Below are 14,386 nucleotides of genomic sequence, written 5' to 3' on the forward strand. Positions count from 1 at the left end.
CTCGTCTGACGTCATCGCTGTGCGACGTCACCAGACACCACAATAACATATAAAAAAACATTATTTTTTTAAAAATATAAATGATTATATGAATAAATAACACCTAATAACTGAATACAGAATTTCAAAACAACAAACTTAATTTTCAGTATAATATATATATATTTTTATTTTTTTTTTTTTTTTTTTGCGACTCGTCTGACGTCATCGGTGCGCGACGTCACCGGAGGAAGGTTTTCCATGAGTTCTTTAAAGAGCGATAAACGATGACAACAACTTTAAAACAAGCTCTGAAAACCCACTTTGGGTTCGACAACTTCCGGTCCAAAATACAGGAGGAAGTTGTGGAAGTGATAGTTAAAGGTGAGGCAGTAAACACAAGGGTTTTTATATCTGATAATTAGCATACTTTAGCTGCTTAGTAGCACCAGCAACATAACTGGTGTTTCTGTTGTTGTTTACATTTGAGTTTGAGTTACACCTCACATGAAGGGCTGTCAGAGAGAGGCTCAGGTGTGGCATGCTGGTGACTGGTGTTGTCTCTCTGCAGGTGACAGGGATGTGTTTGTGTGCATGCCCACTGGGGCAGGGAAGTCCCTCTGCTACCAGCTGCCTGCTGTCCTGGCTGAGGGTATTACTCTGGTTATATCCCCGCTGATCGCTCTCATTCAGGTCAGTCTCAGTCTGTGGTTGGGCTAGTCCAATGCAGTCTCAATGATGTGTTAATCCTGTGTGTTTCCCCCCCCAGGACCAAGTGGACCACCTGAGGAGCCTGAACATCGCCGCCTGCTCCATCAACTCCAAACTCCCAGCCGGCGAGCGTCGGCTCATCCTGGCTGATTTAGGGAGCAGCAGCCCCAAGCTGAAGCTGCTCTATATAACACCTGAGATGGTGGCCTCTCCCTCGTTCCAGCCCTGCCTGACCGGCCTGTGCTCCCGCGGCCTGCTGTCCTACCTGGCTGTGGACGAGGCTCACTGCGTCTCCCAGTGGGGACACGACTTCAGGCCGGACTACCTCAAACTGGGAGAGCTGCGAGGTCGGTTGCCGGGGGTTCCCTGTTTGGCCCTGACGGCGACGGCGCCCAAGAATGTACAAGAGGACGTAGTTCAGTCCCTGAGGATGCGCTCGCCGCTCTCTTTTGTTACACCTGTGTTCCGCAGTAACTTGCACTATGATGTGATCTTCAGGGAGCTGCTGCCAAACCCTTACCTCCACCTCTACGCCTTCATTCAGAAGTCCCTGGCTCTGGACAGCGGCTCTAAAGGACAGGTGGGGATTGTTTATGTTGAGCTGCTCCTTTTTCTCTGAATGAAAGATCAGCAGCCACAAGCCCTCATTCATCACTTTATATAGATGTTTTATTTTATTCACGGTTTTAGTTTGGATTCTGCTGCCACAAAAGCTTGATTGGGTACAGTTAGGTAGTCGAGATGACTCCTCTAAAATCAAATCAGACAAAGAGGAGTTCATTTGAAAGAATAGAAACGTAAATATCTGAATAGAAGAGTGTTGGTTAGCCTTAAGTTTTCACAATATTTTTTCTTTCAGGGTACTTCTAAGCAAGAAAAGGTACTTTTCAAATTTGAACAAAATAACTTAATTCTTGAAGCCATAATATGCAGCAATTTTACTAAAAATCAATGTATAGACTGATAAAAGAATGAAAAACAATCCCAAGTATGACCCACTAGAAGTGTATGGTGATGTAAGTATCTGTTCTTATTATTTTGCTCAGGAAAGAGCATTTGAACCCCACATGGGGTTGTTACCGCGGCCACAAAGCCCGTTCTCATTCCCAGGTCAAACTCAGCTGCTATGTCACGACCTCTCAACGTACCGAGGCTCAGAGAAAAACAAGCTTAAAGGATCCTCGTAGAATGTTTGTTTATGTTATGTGTGCTAAACTCTCAAATATCAATGTGAGTCCTTGTCATGTAGGCTGTGATGACTCCAGTATAAGCTGTTAATTTCCACTTGAACATGAGAATAAGCATCCCGGTTACTTTAACCTACTGTGTGTAATATGTGTGAACAGGGTTGTGGGATTGTGTACTGTCGGACCAGGGAGGGCTGTGAAACGGTGGCTCACCAGCTGACCAAGCTCGGAGTCTTGTCCAAACCGTATCATGCAGGTTAGACTGTTTTTCCCTCATGTGGTTGTAGAATTAGAAAACAGAAATATTTGCTCTCAAAAGGCTCAGCTTCTGCTTTTGTGGTTCAGGTCTGAGTGCAGGAGATCGCACAGACTCCCAGAACGAGTGGATGCAGGGGAAGGTGCTGGTGATTGTAGCCACCATCAGCTTTGGTATGGGAGTCGACAAGGCCAATGTCAGGTGAGGCTACGAGATTCTGATGTTACGTTTTTGTATTTGCGACAGAATTAAAGTTTGCATGCGCTGATGTTTTCGTTAATCCCGCAGGTTTGTGGCTCACTGGAACCTCGCCAAGTCTCTGGCCAGTTACTACCAAGAGTCCGGGCGAGCTGGGAGAGACGGGCTGCCCTCCTCCTGTCGCACGTACTACTCCCCAAAAGATAAGGAGCAAATGAACTTCCTCATCCGCAAAGAAGTCGCCCGCAAACAGGTCAGCACGATAACAGAGAGCTCAAAATGGAACAGGCGCATGTGAAACGCCGGGTTTGTGAACAAAAACTTGTCTACAGGAAAAACGAGGCTCTGCAAAGGAGGCGGACAAAGCGTCCATCACAGACTTTGATGCCATGGTGTCCTTCTGCGCTCAAGAAGCGTGAGTAAAGCACTCAGTGCACACATGCATGCAAGTCACTTTTTATTTAATGCATACAAAAGTGCAGTCAAAGCATCACATGATTACATCATGTCTCCACCCTTTACTCATAATATAACATGCAGTTTTATACATTAAAGCTTAGATGTGGTTGCATGCATGCGTGTCTTTTTCAGTTTGTGTGCAGCAGAGGGCAGAACAGTCCGTGTTTAAGCTTTGTAGTGACGTATGTCAAGGAACACAGCTTCTCCCTTAGAAGAAGCAAAGAAAAAAAACTATACATTTTTGTATTTCACTTCTGTTTTGGACTTCTTTAACAAGCAAACCAAGAGGAGTAAACATGAAATTATTCAGACTGAAAGGTAGCTCATTGATTGGACTGCTTTGGTTAATCAGGACCCACTTGGGGAAATCAAATTCCAGCGACAAACGTTTATCAGCACTTTAATGCCTCTGATGTGTAGAGTCGTCATATAAAGTAATTATTTAGGGCTTATTACTGATGGATTGCTGTCAGACACTTTAATGGACTTTAAAAGTGACAAAGTACACAGAGTCGATACTATTAATAAGTGACGTGCATACGTTATACTGTTTTAACAAATTATTTTATAACAGGTTGTTATACATGGCCCTAGACTGATCAATAAAAAGATCACCTCCTTAAACATATTTCACCATCAGCAGATGGATTTATTAGCAGTTTAGCTTTTGAAATCATGCTAGAATCATGTTTCTGTGGTGAGTTCTTCTGCTTTCACACCACAAACAAACCGCACCAGAGTCCACTTTGAAGCGGTCCAGGGGTTTGATTGACAGCTTTAACATCGGCCCAAATATACTGCACCCACTGGGCAAACACACCTGAATTTGTTTGAACAGAACCAAACAGGTTAGGTGTGATTCTGACTGCCAGCTCACGTCCTTAAGTATGACACTTTAACAAACCAATATGTCTCCCCCTGTTCATATATCACTGCACAACTCATCCTACACATTTCTAAAGCTCATATTCCATTTATTAATCTGCATTACTGAAGACACTTTGGGTTTCCTCAAAGTGTTTTTGTTGCTGTGTAGAGCGCAGGGATGCTCCAAAGAATGTAGATTCATGTGTGTAGACGTCAGCTTCAGCAGGTATGTTTGGCAGCCGGTCAGGACAGCCTTCATTGTGTTTGCCAGGTGTTTTATTGTCCGAGGGTTGGGCTCCTCTAGTGCCTCTGAACGCTCTCTGAAATGTCTCGAATGTCTGTTCAGTTTTGCACCACGCCCTGTTTTTTATCTTTTGTGTGGCGAACATTTGCTCAGATGTTCGACCCCTTCGTCTTTGTCCGGCGGCAGCAGGAGCAGCAGCAGAAGCTCACACAGGTCAGCACGGTCATGAGCAGGACCACCACTGCAGGAGAGCAAATAGAAACAGCATCATGAGCAGATCGCCCTCTATAGGAAATACAGGAGGAGTGATAGAGGAGACTCACAGATGAAGGTTAGGACCACAAAGAAAGCCCCCAGCTCTACAGGGCTGGCGTCCGGCAGACCCTGCAGTTTGACCCATATGCTCCTCAGGATGCTCAGCGTCTCTTCTCTGGCATCCATCCTAATGAGGTGGAGGCATTTAGGGTAATAGAGGTCATGTTTGAATTCAGTTAGTTTACACAGTGTGCCTCATGTGATTGTCTGCGTTCAGTCTTCAGGATGTGGCTCCTGCTTGTTACAGATTGCTGGTTTGTTGACACAAGCACATAAACTTAAACACACTTTTTGTGTGCGATGATGGTGAAACGCTGTTTAACGCTTTCTCAATCTGTAGGTTCCCTTTTTAAGAGAAAGTGGGAGGATTACAGTGGCAGAGTTTAACCGCCGAGTAGTTCACTGAACTATGCATGTTGTTTTTCCAGCAAAGTGAGTCAGTTTACCGGTACAGTCACTCACAGAGGGGTGGTGCTGGAGGTTCAGGGTGTTCACCATAACTCACAGGTTAACCCCTGTTGGGCTATCTGTGAAGTGACATAACAAAGGAAGGATTCATCTGTTGAACACAAAGCTCTCCAGGCCTGTTTCATTGTGTTAAATGTGTACAGGCTTTAATGTGTTTTTAATGTGTGGCGTTTCAAAGCGTCAAGTGATTTGTGATTTACTCGACTGTGTTATTGTGCTCTAAAGTTAATTAAAGGCCACTGGGTGTGACAGTCTGTGGGCTCAGCTCGGGATTACATTACGAAACATAAAACCAACAATGACTAAATAACACAAACACTGTATGGAGGACACTGAGGAGCTTCATTAGTTGTTGTGGAGAATTAGATGAGATGATTGATATCACTGTGCATTATGTAGCTATCTACTTGCAGTAGGCTATCGTAGCTTAGCACAAAGACTGTAAACAAGTGCTAAACTAAGCTAAGCTAACAGCTAAAAAGGATTTCCAAGGTCTTATTTGGTCCCAAAAATACAACAGCTTCTGTACGCGTTGCATGACTCTAATTCAGTTTGATTTATTGTCTCCATTCTAAAAACACCCGTCAGTTAAATATTTTGCCTCATAAACAACACGACCATGAAGCTGAATCAGCACCTCAGTCAAACACCAACACACAAACTGAATATTATAACCGACATGACGGGAAGATTTATTTGCAGGACTGTTACGCTGAATACCAAATACTGTGGCAGCTGAGAGCTACTGAATGTTTTCATGCTATTTTGTGCCGTGCAGAATCCACTTGGTGCTAATTTTAGAGCAGCAGAATTTGCATGAAAGATGATTCTGAAGTGCAGTTTGAGAATTGAATAACATGCAGATATCAAACCAGAGGCTGTTATCACTTTAGGAAGTCATGTAGTTAGTTTGCCTGTGTTTTCAGACTGCACAGTCAACGCTTTGTGAGAGATCATTTTAGATCCCGTTTGCATCCATTTTTGAATATTAAATTCATTCTTGAAATCATTTAAGTCTGCAGACAAAAACGTATAAAACTTTGCCGTTCAATCCGTCATTCTCGTATCATTATCAAACACAGACTTTTCCCAGATATCTCTTTGAGTTTTCTCTTCTGCTGTTAAAATGCCTTTTCTATTGGAGTAAATTTTAAAGCGGGCTCCCTTAACATCCCAATGTTTGCACCCAACATGTCTGTAGCTCCGAAAACATTCTTCACATTCTTCTCATCATGGAGTTTTCCTCAGGTGCTTTGCTCAAACACACACAATGAAAACACTGACCTGTAAACAGTCTCTGCGGTTGTCTTCACACGCTCAGCCCGGTTTAGACCGACTTACAGAAGTAAGCAGACCAGTTGACGAGGAGGAGACAGTGATGAGCGTGACATGTCTCCTCTGAAGGAGTTACCTGACTGTTTTATTTGACAGCTTGTTTGTTGTTGAACAGACCGTACGTCAGACGGAGATAAGCAGTCAGGTTGAGATTAAGGTGTGGAGGAGTAATTCCTCAGGAACTGATGATACTCAGAGAAGTGAGATGACACACAAAGAAAATCCCTTTGCTGCTCCTCCTCTCTGGTCCTTAAGGTTTCCTGCTCTCTCTTCTTCTTCTTCTTCTTGGTTTTTGGTTGCTGTACTGTTTGACTGCACACCTCACTTTACTTTCTCTGCCTGCAAGGCTGTTTTTTCTTTGTCACTCCTCTGGGAGTGACTGTTGCCTCACAGAGTCTTTGTTTCCCCACCTCCTTTGGTGAAGCTGCTCCGCTCTCTTTCATGGCTGTGGAAGCAGAGTTCCCATTTCCAGCAATTTCAATTTGTTTTAATGTGTTTTTGTTATCAGAACATGAATACGTACTGAAGTCAACACTAGAGATAATAACTGTGTCTGTAATCCTCGTTATGTCAGACACTGGTATTTATACGGAGCCTTGTTTGACTTATAAAAGAACAGAAATATTGATCACAGTAATGTGTGACGGTTACATAAAAGCTAATAGATCAATTATGCACTAGATGCTCTGTGAATATTGGAGAGATGTTCGCTGTGAGCTCCACAAACATCATCAGGCCTGACCTTGTAAACGCAGGCTCTGATATGTGGAGTTTTATGAAGTCTTGGGAGGAGAAGTATCCCGGCATCTCTGAGCTGGACGGAAAATTAAATTACTAAAGAATGTTGTTCAGTTAATATAATAAAGCTTTTATTCTTTTATGTCACATTTTTATTATTAAGCTGACTCACATAAACCGTTCATGTGGAGCCCTGGTGTTCCTACAGGATCTCTATCATAAGCCCATCTTCACACACATCCAGATTGAACGAGCCTCGTCTCCCATCTTTTCCTACAGTTGTCGCCATGCCACCATCTCCAAGTTCTTTGGGAACACACCGCCAAACTGTGCAGGCGCCTGCGACTTCTGTCAGAACCCCAAAGCTGTTCGCGCCCAGCTGGAGCGGGCGGCCGTCCTCAGCACCAAGACCGGGGCTCAGAGCCAAGAGGCCACCGGGCCGTTCGGCTTCCAACGGGGCCTCTATGAAGGAGGGAGGAAGGGCTACGGCTTTGAGAGGCAGGACAGCTTCCACATGGATTTTTCTTTTGTAGCGTAAAGTAGAGGTGAAGCTTTAGACTGACAATGACATCACACGTTGCAGGTTTGACGAAGGTGACGCCAGTAGCGATGAAGAGGATGGCTCAAAGAGGAAGAAGGTGTTTTCAGACCTCTTCAAGAAGCAGATGAAAATGCGGAAGGTGGTGAATCATCACAAAACACTTTTTAGAAACCTACATTTGATATAACTAGACAAACAACTCCACTCTGTTTGTTTTGTGTCTTTGTGCGTCTGTTTGCCAGCTGTTGGCAGCAGGAAGCCACGGGCCGATTGAGGCGTCTGTATGTCAGGATTGTGTTAAATCGCTGCCACATGTTTAGTGGAATTTGGCGCAAACAATCAAAGTAAAACTACTTGCAAGAAGGTCTAAGTGGAGCTCGTCCAGTTTACAACACCACATCAATAAAAGCCGGAACGCCACGATCGTAGAATAAAAGAAAGAAACTGAATTAAACAACAAATAAAAGACTAGAAGTTGTTTTTACGGGACAGAGGCTTCGTCACCCCGATGCCACATCATTCAAACTTTATTTAAATCTCTTTATGTAATCGAGCTACAAGGTTTGAGAACTATTTCATCCACAAAACTTTATTTGACAATTAAATACTTATCCCATGTAAACGTAACAGATGGCTGAAGCCAAAGTTTATTATTTTGTTAAGTTATTCTATGGAAGGTCCTTTACTTTCCTTATTAAATGTTTTATTTATTTATATAATACAGGCCAAATAATACATAACAAACACAACATTATGATGACACGACAAAATAACTTAACAGAGAAAGAGAAAAAATAAAATAGGACAAAAAGAACAATGAATAAATACAATAACACAATAACTTGACAGCATTGATACATAGAATACAGGTACATAGAAACTGAAATATACATGCACCAGGTCGAGATTACATAGTGCTTTTAAAGTCCAACTTTTCACTACAGAACATTTTTCCCATTTAATTTGGGCTGCTTGTTTTTCCAAAAGAAATTAGCTTTGCAGGAAACTAAGATTCATATTAGTTCTTGATTGAGCTTTAAATATAAATATTTTACCCAACAGCCTATTTATTTTCCCTGCTGTGAAATTCACTATTGGAATCAGCTGCTGTAGTCTTTTGACATTTATTATTCATTTATTTACTTATTTGACTATTTTTGGGACATTTTTATTGGATAGTACCCATAGAAAGATGACAGGAAATAGACAAAAATAGGTATTGAATGGAATGGCAGGAGGAGAGTGGATATGAAGTGTACCAGTGAGCCACTTCTCTGAATAATATGCATTGTTTTATTGAATATCAGATAATTAACGTCTGTCTGTTCTCGTGTTTCTTTAGGCAACTGACAATCGGAGGGGAGACTTTGTTACTCCGGGTAAATATATATATTAAATAATACTGAATGTATATTGAGGCTGGTCTGTGCTGTCATGTAACCAGTGTCTGTGACTGCGTAGACGCTGACTGTCCGCTCAGAGAGGCCAGCAGCCAGAGGATCCCCAGACTCACTGTGAAGGTACTTGAACGCTGCAAACACATTCCTCATAACTGCTGCACTCATTAACACGTCGGCATGAATTCAGTGACTCATGTGTCACGAGGTGTGAAGACAGACAATGTTTCAACTGAGCAATAATACCATTACTGATGTGCAGAGAGATAACACTTAAAGAGAAGAGAATGAAGGTGAAGAAGTATATTGCAGAAAGTTGCTGTCCTGTAGAAACATATTCTGTCAAATGTGAAGATTAAAAAAAAATATATATGGCTCTGTTATTAATAATATCTGTGGATTTGATCTTTATTGACAATTCTAGTTTGAATTTTATGAATCTTATATATTCTTTTTCAGGCCAGAGAGCACTGCCTGTGCCTTCTGCAGGAGGCGCTATATGGCCACCAGGGGGCAGACGATGCATTCAGGTAACACATGCCTCAAACATCATTCATGAACATGGTGAACTTTCTAACTTTCAGTCGCTCTACATTGACTTTCATGTCTCTTTCCTCTCTCTCTCTGCAGTGACACCCTGTCCTTAGCGGCCGATATCGAACACGAGGTCTTCAAGAGCAGCAAGTCCTCCAACTTGTACAAAGCCGCTGTTCTGAAGAAGGTGTCTTCAAACTGCTCCGCCTGTCAACGCGTCGATGGTAGCGTATAATGAGATATGCTCTTAACTCGTGTCTTCGTGTTTTAGGTTTCTGAGATGAAGAAAACAGCACCTGGAGAAAAGAGAGAAGGTGTCAAAGCTGACAGCAGCAGTGAAAATGAGTCAAAACTCAAAGAGGAACCACCCTCGTCTTCTTCCACCTCCTTCTCTGAGGAGCTGCAGGGGTTCACATCTGCATCTGAGATCTACTCAGTAAGTTTTCACCTTCAACACATGTTTCACTGTGGCTGCAGAGAAGTCAAATATTAACTTTTTTTGCATGACTCCTCCAGATGAAGCGTAAGAGAGTAGGAGCAGGCCTGAGAGGATCATCCAACCCCTTCCAGACCGCTAAAGATCTGCTGAAGACCTCCACGTCGGACTCTTTGTCCAACAAGAGGACGGAGAGCGGCGGGTTTTACGACGACAGCTCAGGAGGCTCTGAGGGGACGAAGACAGATGTTTCTACAGCTGTAACCTCGTCGGTCAGAGACAGAGCGAAGGCCGTCGCCGCCCAATCCCTGAGCAGCCCGACGAAGGCCGGCAGAGCCATGAGCAAGAAGCAGCAGAAGCTAGCGGAAGCAGCAAAGAGCTCCCGAAACATTTCCCAGTTTTTTGCGAAGAAGGAAACGACAGAGAAAAGCCACGAGGAGGCGGAGACGCTGCCGGGACTTGATGCAACGATGGAGGTCGATCAAGAAAGCAACGAGGAACACTCGCCTGTCCCTGTGGAAGACGAAGAGATCAGTCCTGTGGAGACTCAGGACCTGATCCAAGAGGAAAGTAAAAGAGACGTAATAGTTATACATGATGATGATGATGATGATGGTGGCGATGAAGAGGAGGAGACACATCAAACAGAGACGTTGGAGCTGGAGCGGCTAAAAGACACATCAGAAGAGAATATGGAGTCCGTTACAGAGTAAGAAACCTTGAATGCAGCATTTTAAGAAACAGTTGATGGAAAAAGTGTCTGACTTTATTTTTTTATTGCTCACACAGACAAAACAAACCAGAAGAAGAAGCTAAACCAGCTCCAACAGAAGGAGTAAGTGTCTGTTTCCTGTCCAATCTTAACATTCATCCCCCCTCAGTGACTCATGGTACTCTTGTCTGTGTCTCCAGTTGACAGATGACATGAAAATAGAGATCAGAGGGTCGTCTCCTCCGGCGAAGCGCAGCCGCCCCGCAGAAAGACGAGTAACCTTCAACCCCAACGTTCAGGAGAGAGCCCTGCTGCCCGTCAACGAGCCCCCCAAGCCTGTGACGCTGAAGGAAGCAGCCGATATCGTGGTGCGCTACCTGGACCCCTTCTACACTCAGGGGAAGTTCGCCACCAAGGTGAGAGAGACGAACATCGATTCATGTTTGAGGAAAAAGTCGTGTGAGTTGAAATCTCAGCTCTTGTTTGTTTTTGTTTTTTTGCACTACAGGAGTTGTTTAAATCCTTCGCCCGCTATTTATCTCACCTTCTGGCGGAGGGGAGGAGTCTGGGGAAAGGCCAAGGTAAGCACGGGGGTAAATAATCTACAGTTTGTGCTCTGCTGCTTTAGATGCACTCCTCTCTAATGCTGCTCTCTGTGTCCACAGTCAAAGCAGAAGCCAAAGCTCTCATCAAGAAGTTCTTCAGCGGCGTGAAGCGCTGCGAGAGCGAGGCCGACTGGAAGCACCTGAAGAGGCCGCACAGCTGTAAAACCACAGAGAACAAGGAATGATGGGAAGCGGGAACTTTGTCGTTTTAACAGTGGAACCCTTCCCCCTGGTGTCAGTGCCTAAGCCTTTCTCTGGTCCCAGTGAACTCAGGCGCCTGCCGACCAGCCTCATGCTGGATTTACTGCTCGAGCTCAGCTGGATCACTGCTGCTGCAGAAGCTTATGTCAATAACTAAGCAATAACATGTGGGCTGTGACAGAGGTGAATCTGTGTGCATACTAATGAGACGAGTGTTGTCTGTATGTTTCAGCTATTAACTGAAAATTGTGACTTTTTTTATTTGTTTATTCGTTTCATGACAGTACGGCACTCTTGTTATACTGCACTCTCCTTCCTTTAAGTCAATGTGCACTTACATCTTTAGTGAAACATGTTTTCAAGTCTCTGCAAGGTGATTTTTTTTAATACTGAGTTGAAATGAATGGAAACCAAAGGCCTCTTGTTATAAACAGGTCTACAGCCATGCTAGCAGCTCTGTTTCTCTTTACACAGCAGTGCTTTAAAGAACACAGAGTACAGCTGAGGCTGACGGGAATGTCAGTTTTGAAGATATTTGAACATAAATAGAATTAACCCGACGCGGCTTGATGAAAAGTCAGGGGATCATCCACAGGGTTCATCCTCTGGGGACCCTCTAATATGAACTAAACTACATTCTAGTCTCTCAAATATTTGTGGAGATATTTCTGTCTGGGCCAAAGACGGACAGACAAACTGACATGTTCCTCCAGAGTTACCAGCATGGCTAGAAACACATGGTGGAAATGGTTGACAGTAATGTGAAGAACGCATCATTTGAAGTGAACGGGGGTGAGAGATGTATAAGAACACTGATTTGACATTAATCAGTCGTTTGATAGATTTGTACTTCTGCTACGTATTTTGTCTTTGGCTGCTGGACTGCTGAACAAAGAACAAAGTAAATGTACAACAATGATAGATACTGTATGCTGTATGATGTCTAACTGTCCGGTTTGAGGTTTTTCTTTTCTTAAAGATGAGTTAGATTCGTTTTTTTTTGTTTTCAGGTATTTTTCTCGGCAAAGGGATAATTTTGCAAAATGGTTCTTTTTCTTTCCAATAAGGGAAACGTTCCTCAGTCCCAGTGCCTGTCTGAGCTGTGAGGGGCCTCAGCCTCGGTCTCCACAGTCCGGAGGTATCACTAAGAGGACTGGGAGCACTGGTGGACCCAGAGGCCTGTGTGTGTGTGTGTGTGTGTGTGTGTGGTCTGAACAGTCTAGTCTATGTAATGTTTGCTCCTAAATGTTTACAATAAATACTCTACGCTGAACAGGACTCCTGCAGACTGAGAGCCTGACTGACTGACTGACTGACTGACTGACTGACTGACTGACTGTTCATTCATCAGCACAAATGGCTTCAACTGGAGCTTTGGGGGGGTGCAGGGGGAGGATGGAGACATCCGTGCCGGGGACGCTGTCAAATAGACGGTGACGTCACCTCCAGTGGTGTTGCCTTCACATGCACCTTGTAATTTAGGACTTTAACTTCCCCACATCTTGACTATGTAAAGGAAGGATTGCAAATAGTAAAAATATGATTACATTTATGAAAAAAAACATGGAAGTAGTGTCCCATTTAAAGAGACACAAATCACAAATACATATATATATATATTTCCTTCTAATGTAATTCTATTTATCAGTCCAGAGTGTTTTGCTGTAATCGGCCGTGGAGATGTCTGACCTCTCTCTGATGTAATGGGACAATGTGTCACCCTGCTTGTGGTGCTCAAAGCGCCAGAAAAGTACATTTGGAAAAACTCAACATCAATGTTTAATTCCAGAGTTAGTCAAGATAATCCACGGACCTTTTTGTGTAATAAAGCACTATAGCTAAGAGGAAAAATAATAATAATAATAATAAAAATCCCTGTAAGAGAGACATTTGAAGACTGAATAAATGTGTTGATTGTAGAAGGCTGGACCATGTTAAGCTGTGATACAGACATGCCCCTTTTAAAGCCTTAATAATGAAGATATTAATAGAATAGAACGCTCTGGTTCAGTTGGATTTTGCTGATTAAATTGCAATATGCACCACTAACAAATATTAAAAGACATGATAGGCTATACGGGCATTTAAATGGAATGGATCTGCTATTATTATTTACTGTGGGAACGTATTGTATCCCGTCTTTCTATCTTCTAATTTTTCCACACATTCGACCCACAGTGGAGACGATGGAGCATCTAGTGTTGGGAATAGTTTCAAACAGTTAAGATTAGATAAGATAATCCTTTATTAGTCTCGCAGCGGGGAAATTTACAGGATTACAGCAGCATAGACTAAAGTGCAAACAAGAGACATGGTAAAAGAAAAAAACAAGATCAAAATAAGTATTATAAATAAGCAATAAAAAAACAGTAAAGAATTCACAGTAACTGAAAAATGAAAAATATTATATATACAGAAAGAAAACTATTATAACTATTGTATTGAATGTGTTGAATGTTATATTAATATAACTTTAAATAAACATGCCAGATTTAAACTTCAAATCATTAAACCTCACCAATTACAGAGTCAAACCAGTATTCAAACGCAGTAATAAAACAACCTGTACAATGTCGTTAGTAGCATATCATAGTATCATTTGCAATAAAAATGACAAACTCACAGTATAGTCAAAGTAGAGCATGTTCAATCACATCACAGTATGTCGAATTAATAAAAAGAAGATATAGTATGCTGAAAAAAGTAAGAAATAAAGGTTTTTATGTCAAAAAAGAAATCATAATCAAAGCATGTTGAGAGAATTAAAAAAATTCATAGTATAGCATGTTGGAACAAGTAATAATATAGTCTAGAAAATTGATAAAAAAGTCATAGTATAGCATGTTGAAAAAAGTAATAATATAGTCTAGAAAATTGATAAAAAAAGTCATAGTATAGCATGTTGAAAAAAGTAATAATATAGTCTAGAAAATTGATAAAAAAGTCATAATATAGTCTAGAAAATTGATTAAAAAAAGTCATAGTATAGCATAGAAAATTGAAAAAAGTAATAATATAGTCTAGAAAAATAAAAAAAGTCATAATATAGTCTAGAAAATTGATAAAAAAGTCATAAAAAAAAAGTCATAGTATAGCATGTTGAAAAAAGTAATAATATAGTCATGTTAAAAAATAATATATATAAAAAAGTCATAATATAGTCTAGAAAATTGATAAAAAAAGTAATAATATAGTCTAGAAAA

At 41.9% G+C, this 14,386-nt stretch overlaps 1 protein-coding gene across 1 annotated transcript; it reads left to right on the forward strand.

Annotated features, from left to right (window-relative positions):
• Positions 1-209: 209 nt before the first annotated feature.
• On the forward strand, positions 210-12,445 carry recql5 (RecQ helicase-like 5). Its single transcript, XM_054607027.1, has 19 exons — positions 210-363; positions 551-672; positions 749-1,270; positions 2,037-2,133; positions 2,223-2,334; positions 2,422-2,584; positions 2,664-2,746; positions 7,037-7,255; positions 7,341-7,437; positions 8,641-8,677; positions 8,760-8,818; positions 9,155-9,225; positions 9,326-9,416; positions 9,501-9,665; positions 9,746-10,374; positions 10,455-10,500; positions 10,578-10,793; positions 10,886-10,958; positions 11,043-12,445. The coding sequence occupies exons 1-19, from the start codon at positions 267-269 to the stop codon at positions 11,165-11,167; spliced, it is 3,024 nt and encodes a 1,007-aa protein (XP_054463002.1). The 5' UTR covers positions 210-266; the 3' UTR covers positions 11,168-12,445.
• Positions 12,446-14,386: the final 1,941 nt, after the last annotated feature.

Source organism: Anoplopoma fimbria, chromosome 11 (genome assembly GCF_027596085.1).
Source record: "Anoplopoma fimbria isolate UVic2021 breed Golden Eagle Sablefish chromosome 11, Afim_UVic_2022, whole genome shotgun sequence".
NCBI classification, from domain to species: Eukaryota; Metazoa; Chordata; class Actinopteri; order Perciformes; family Anoplopomatidae; genus Anoplopoma; species Anoplopoma fimbria.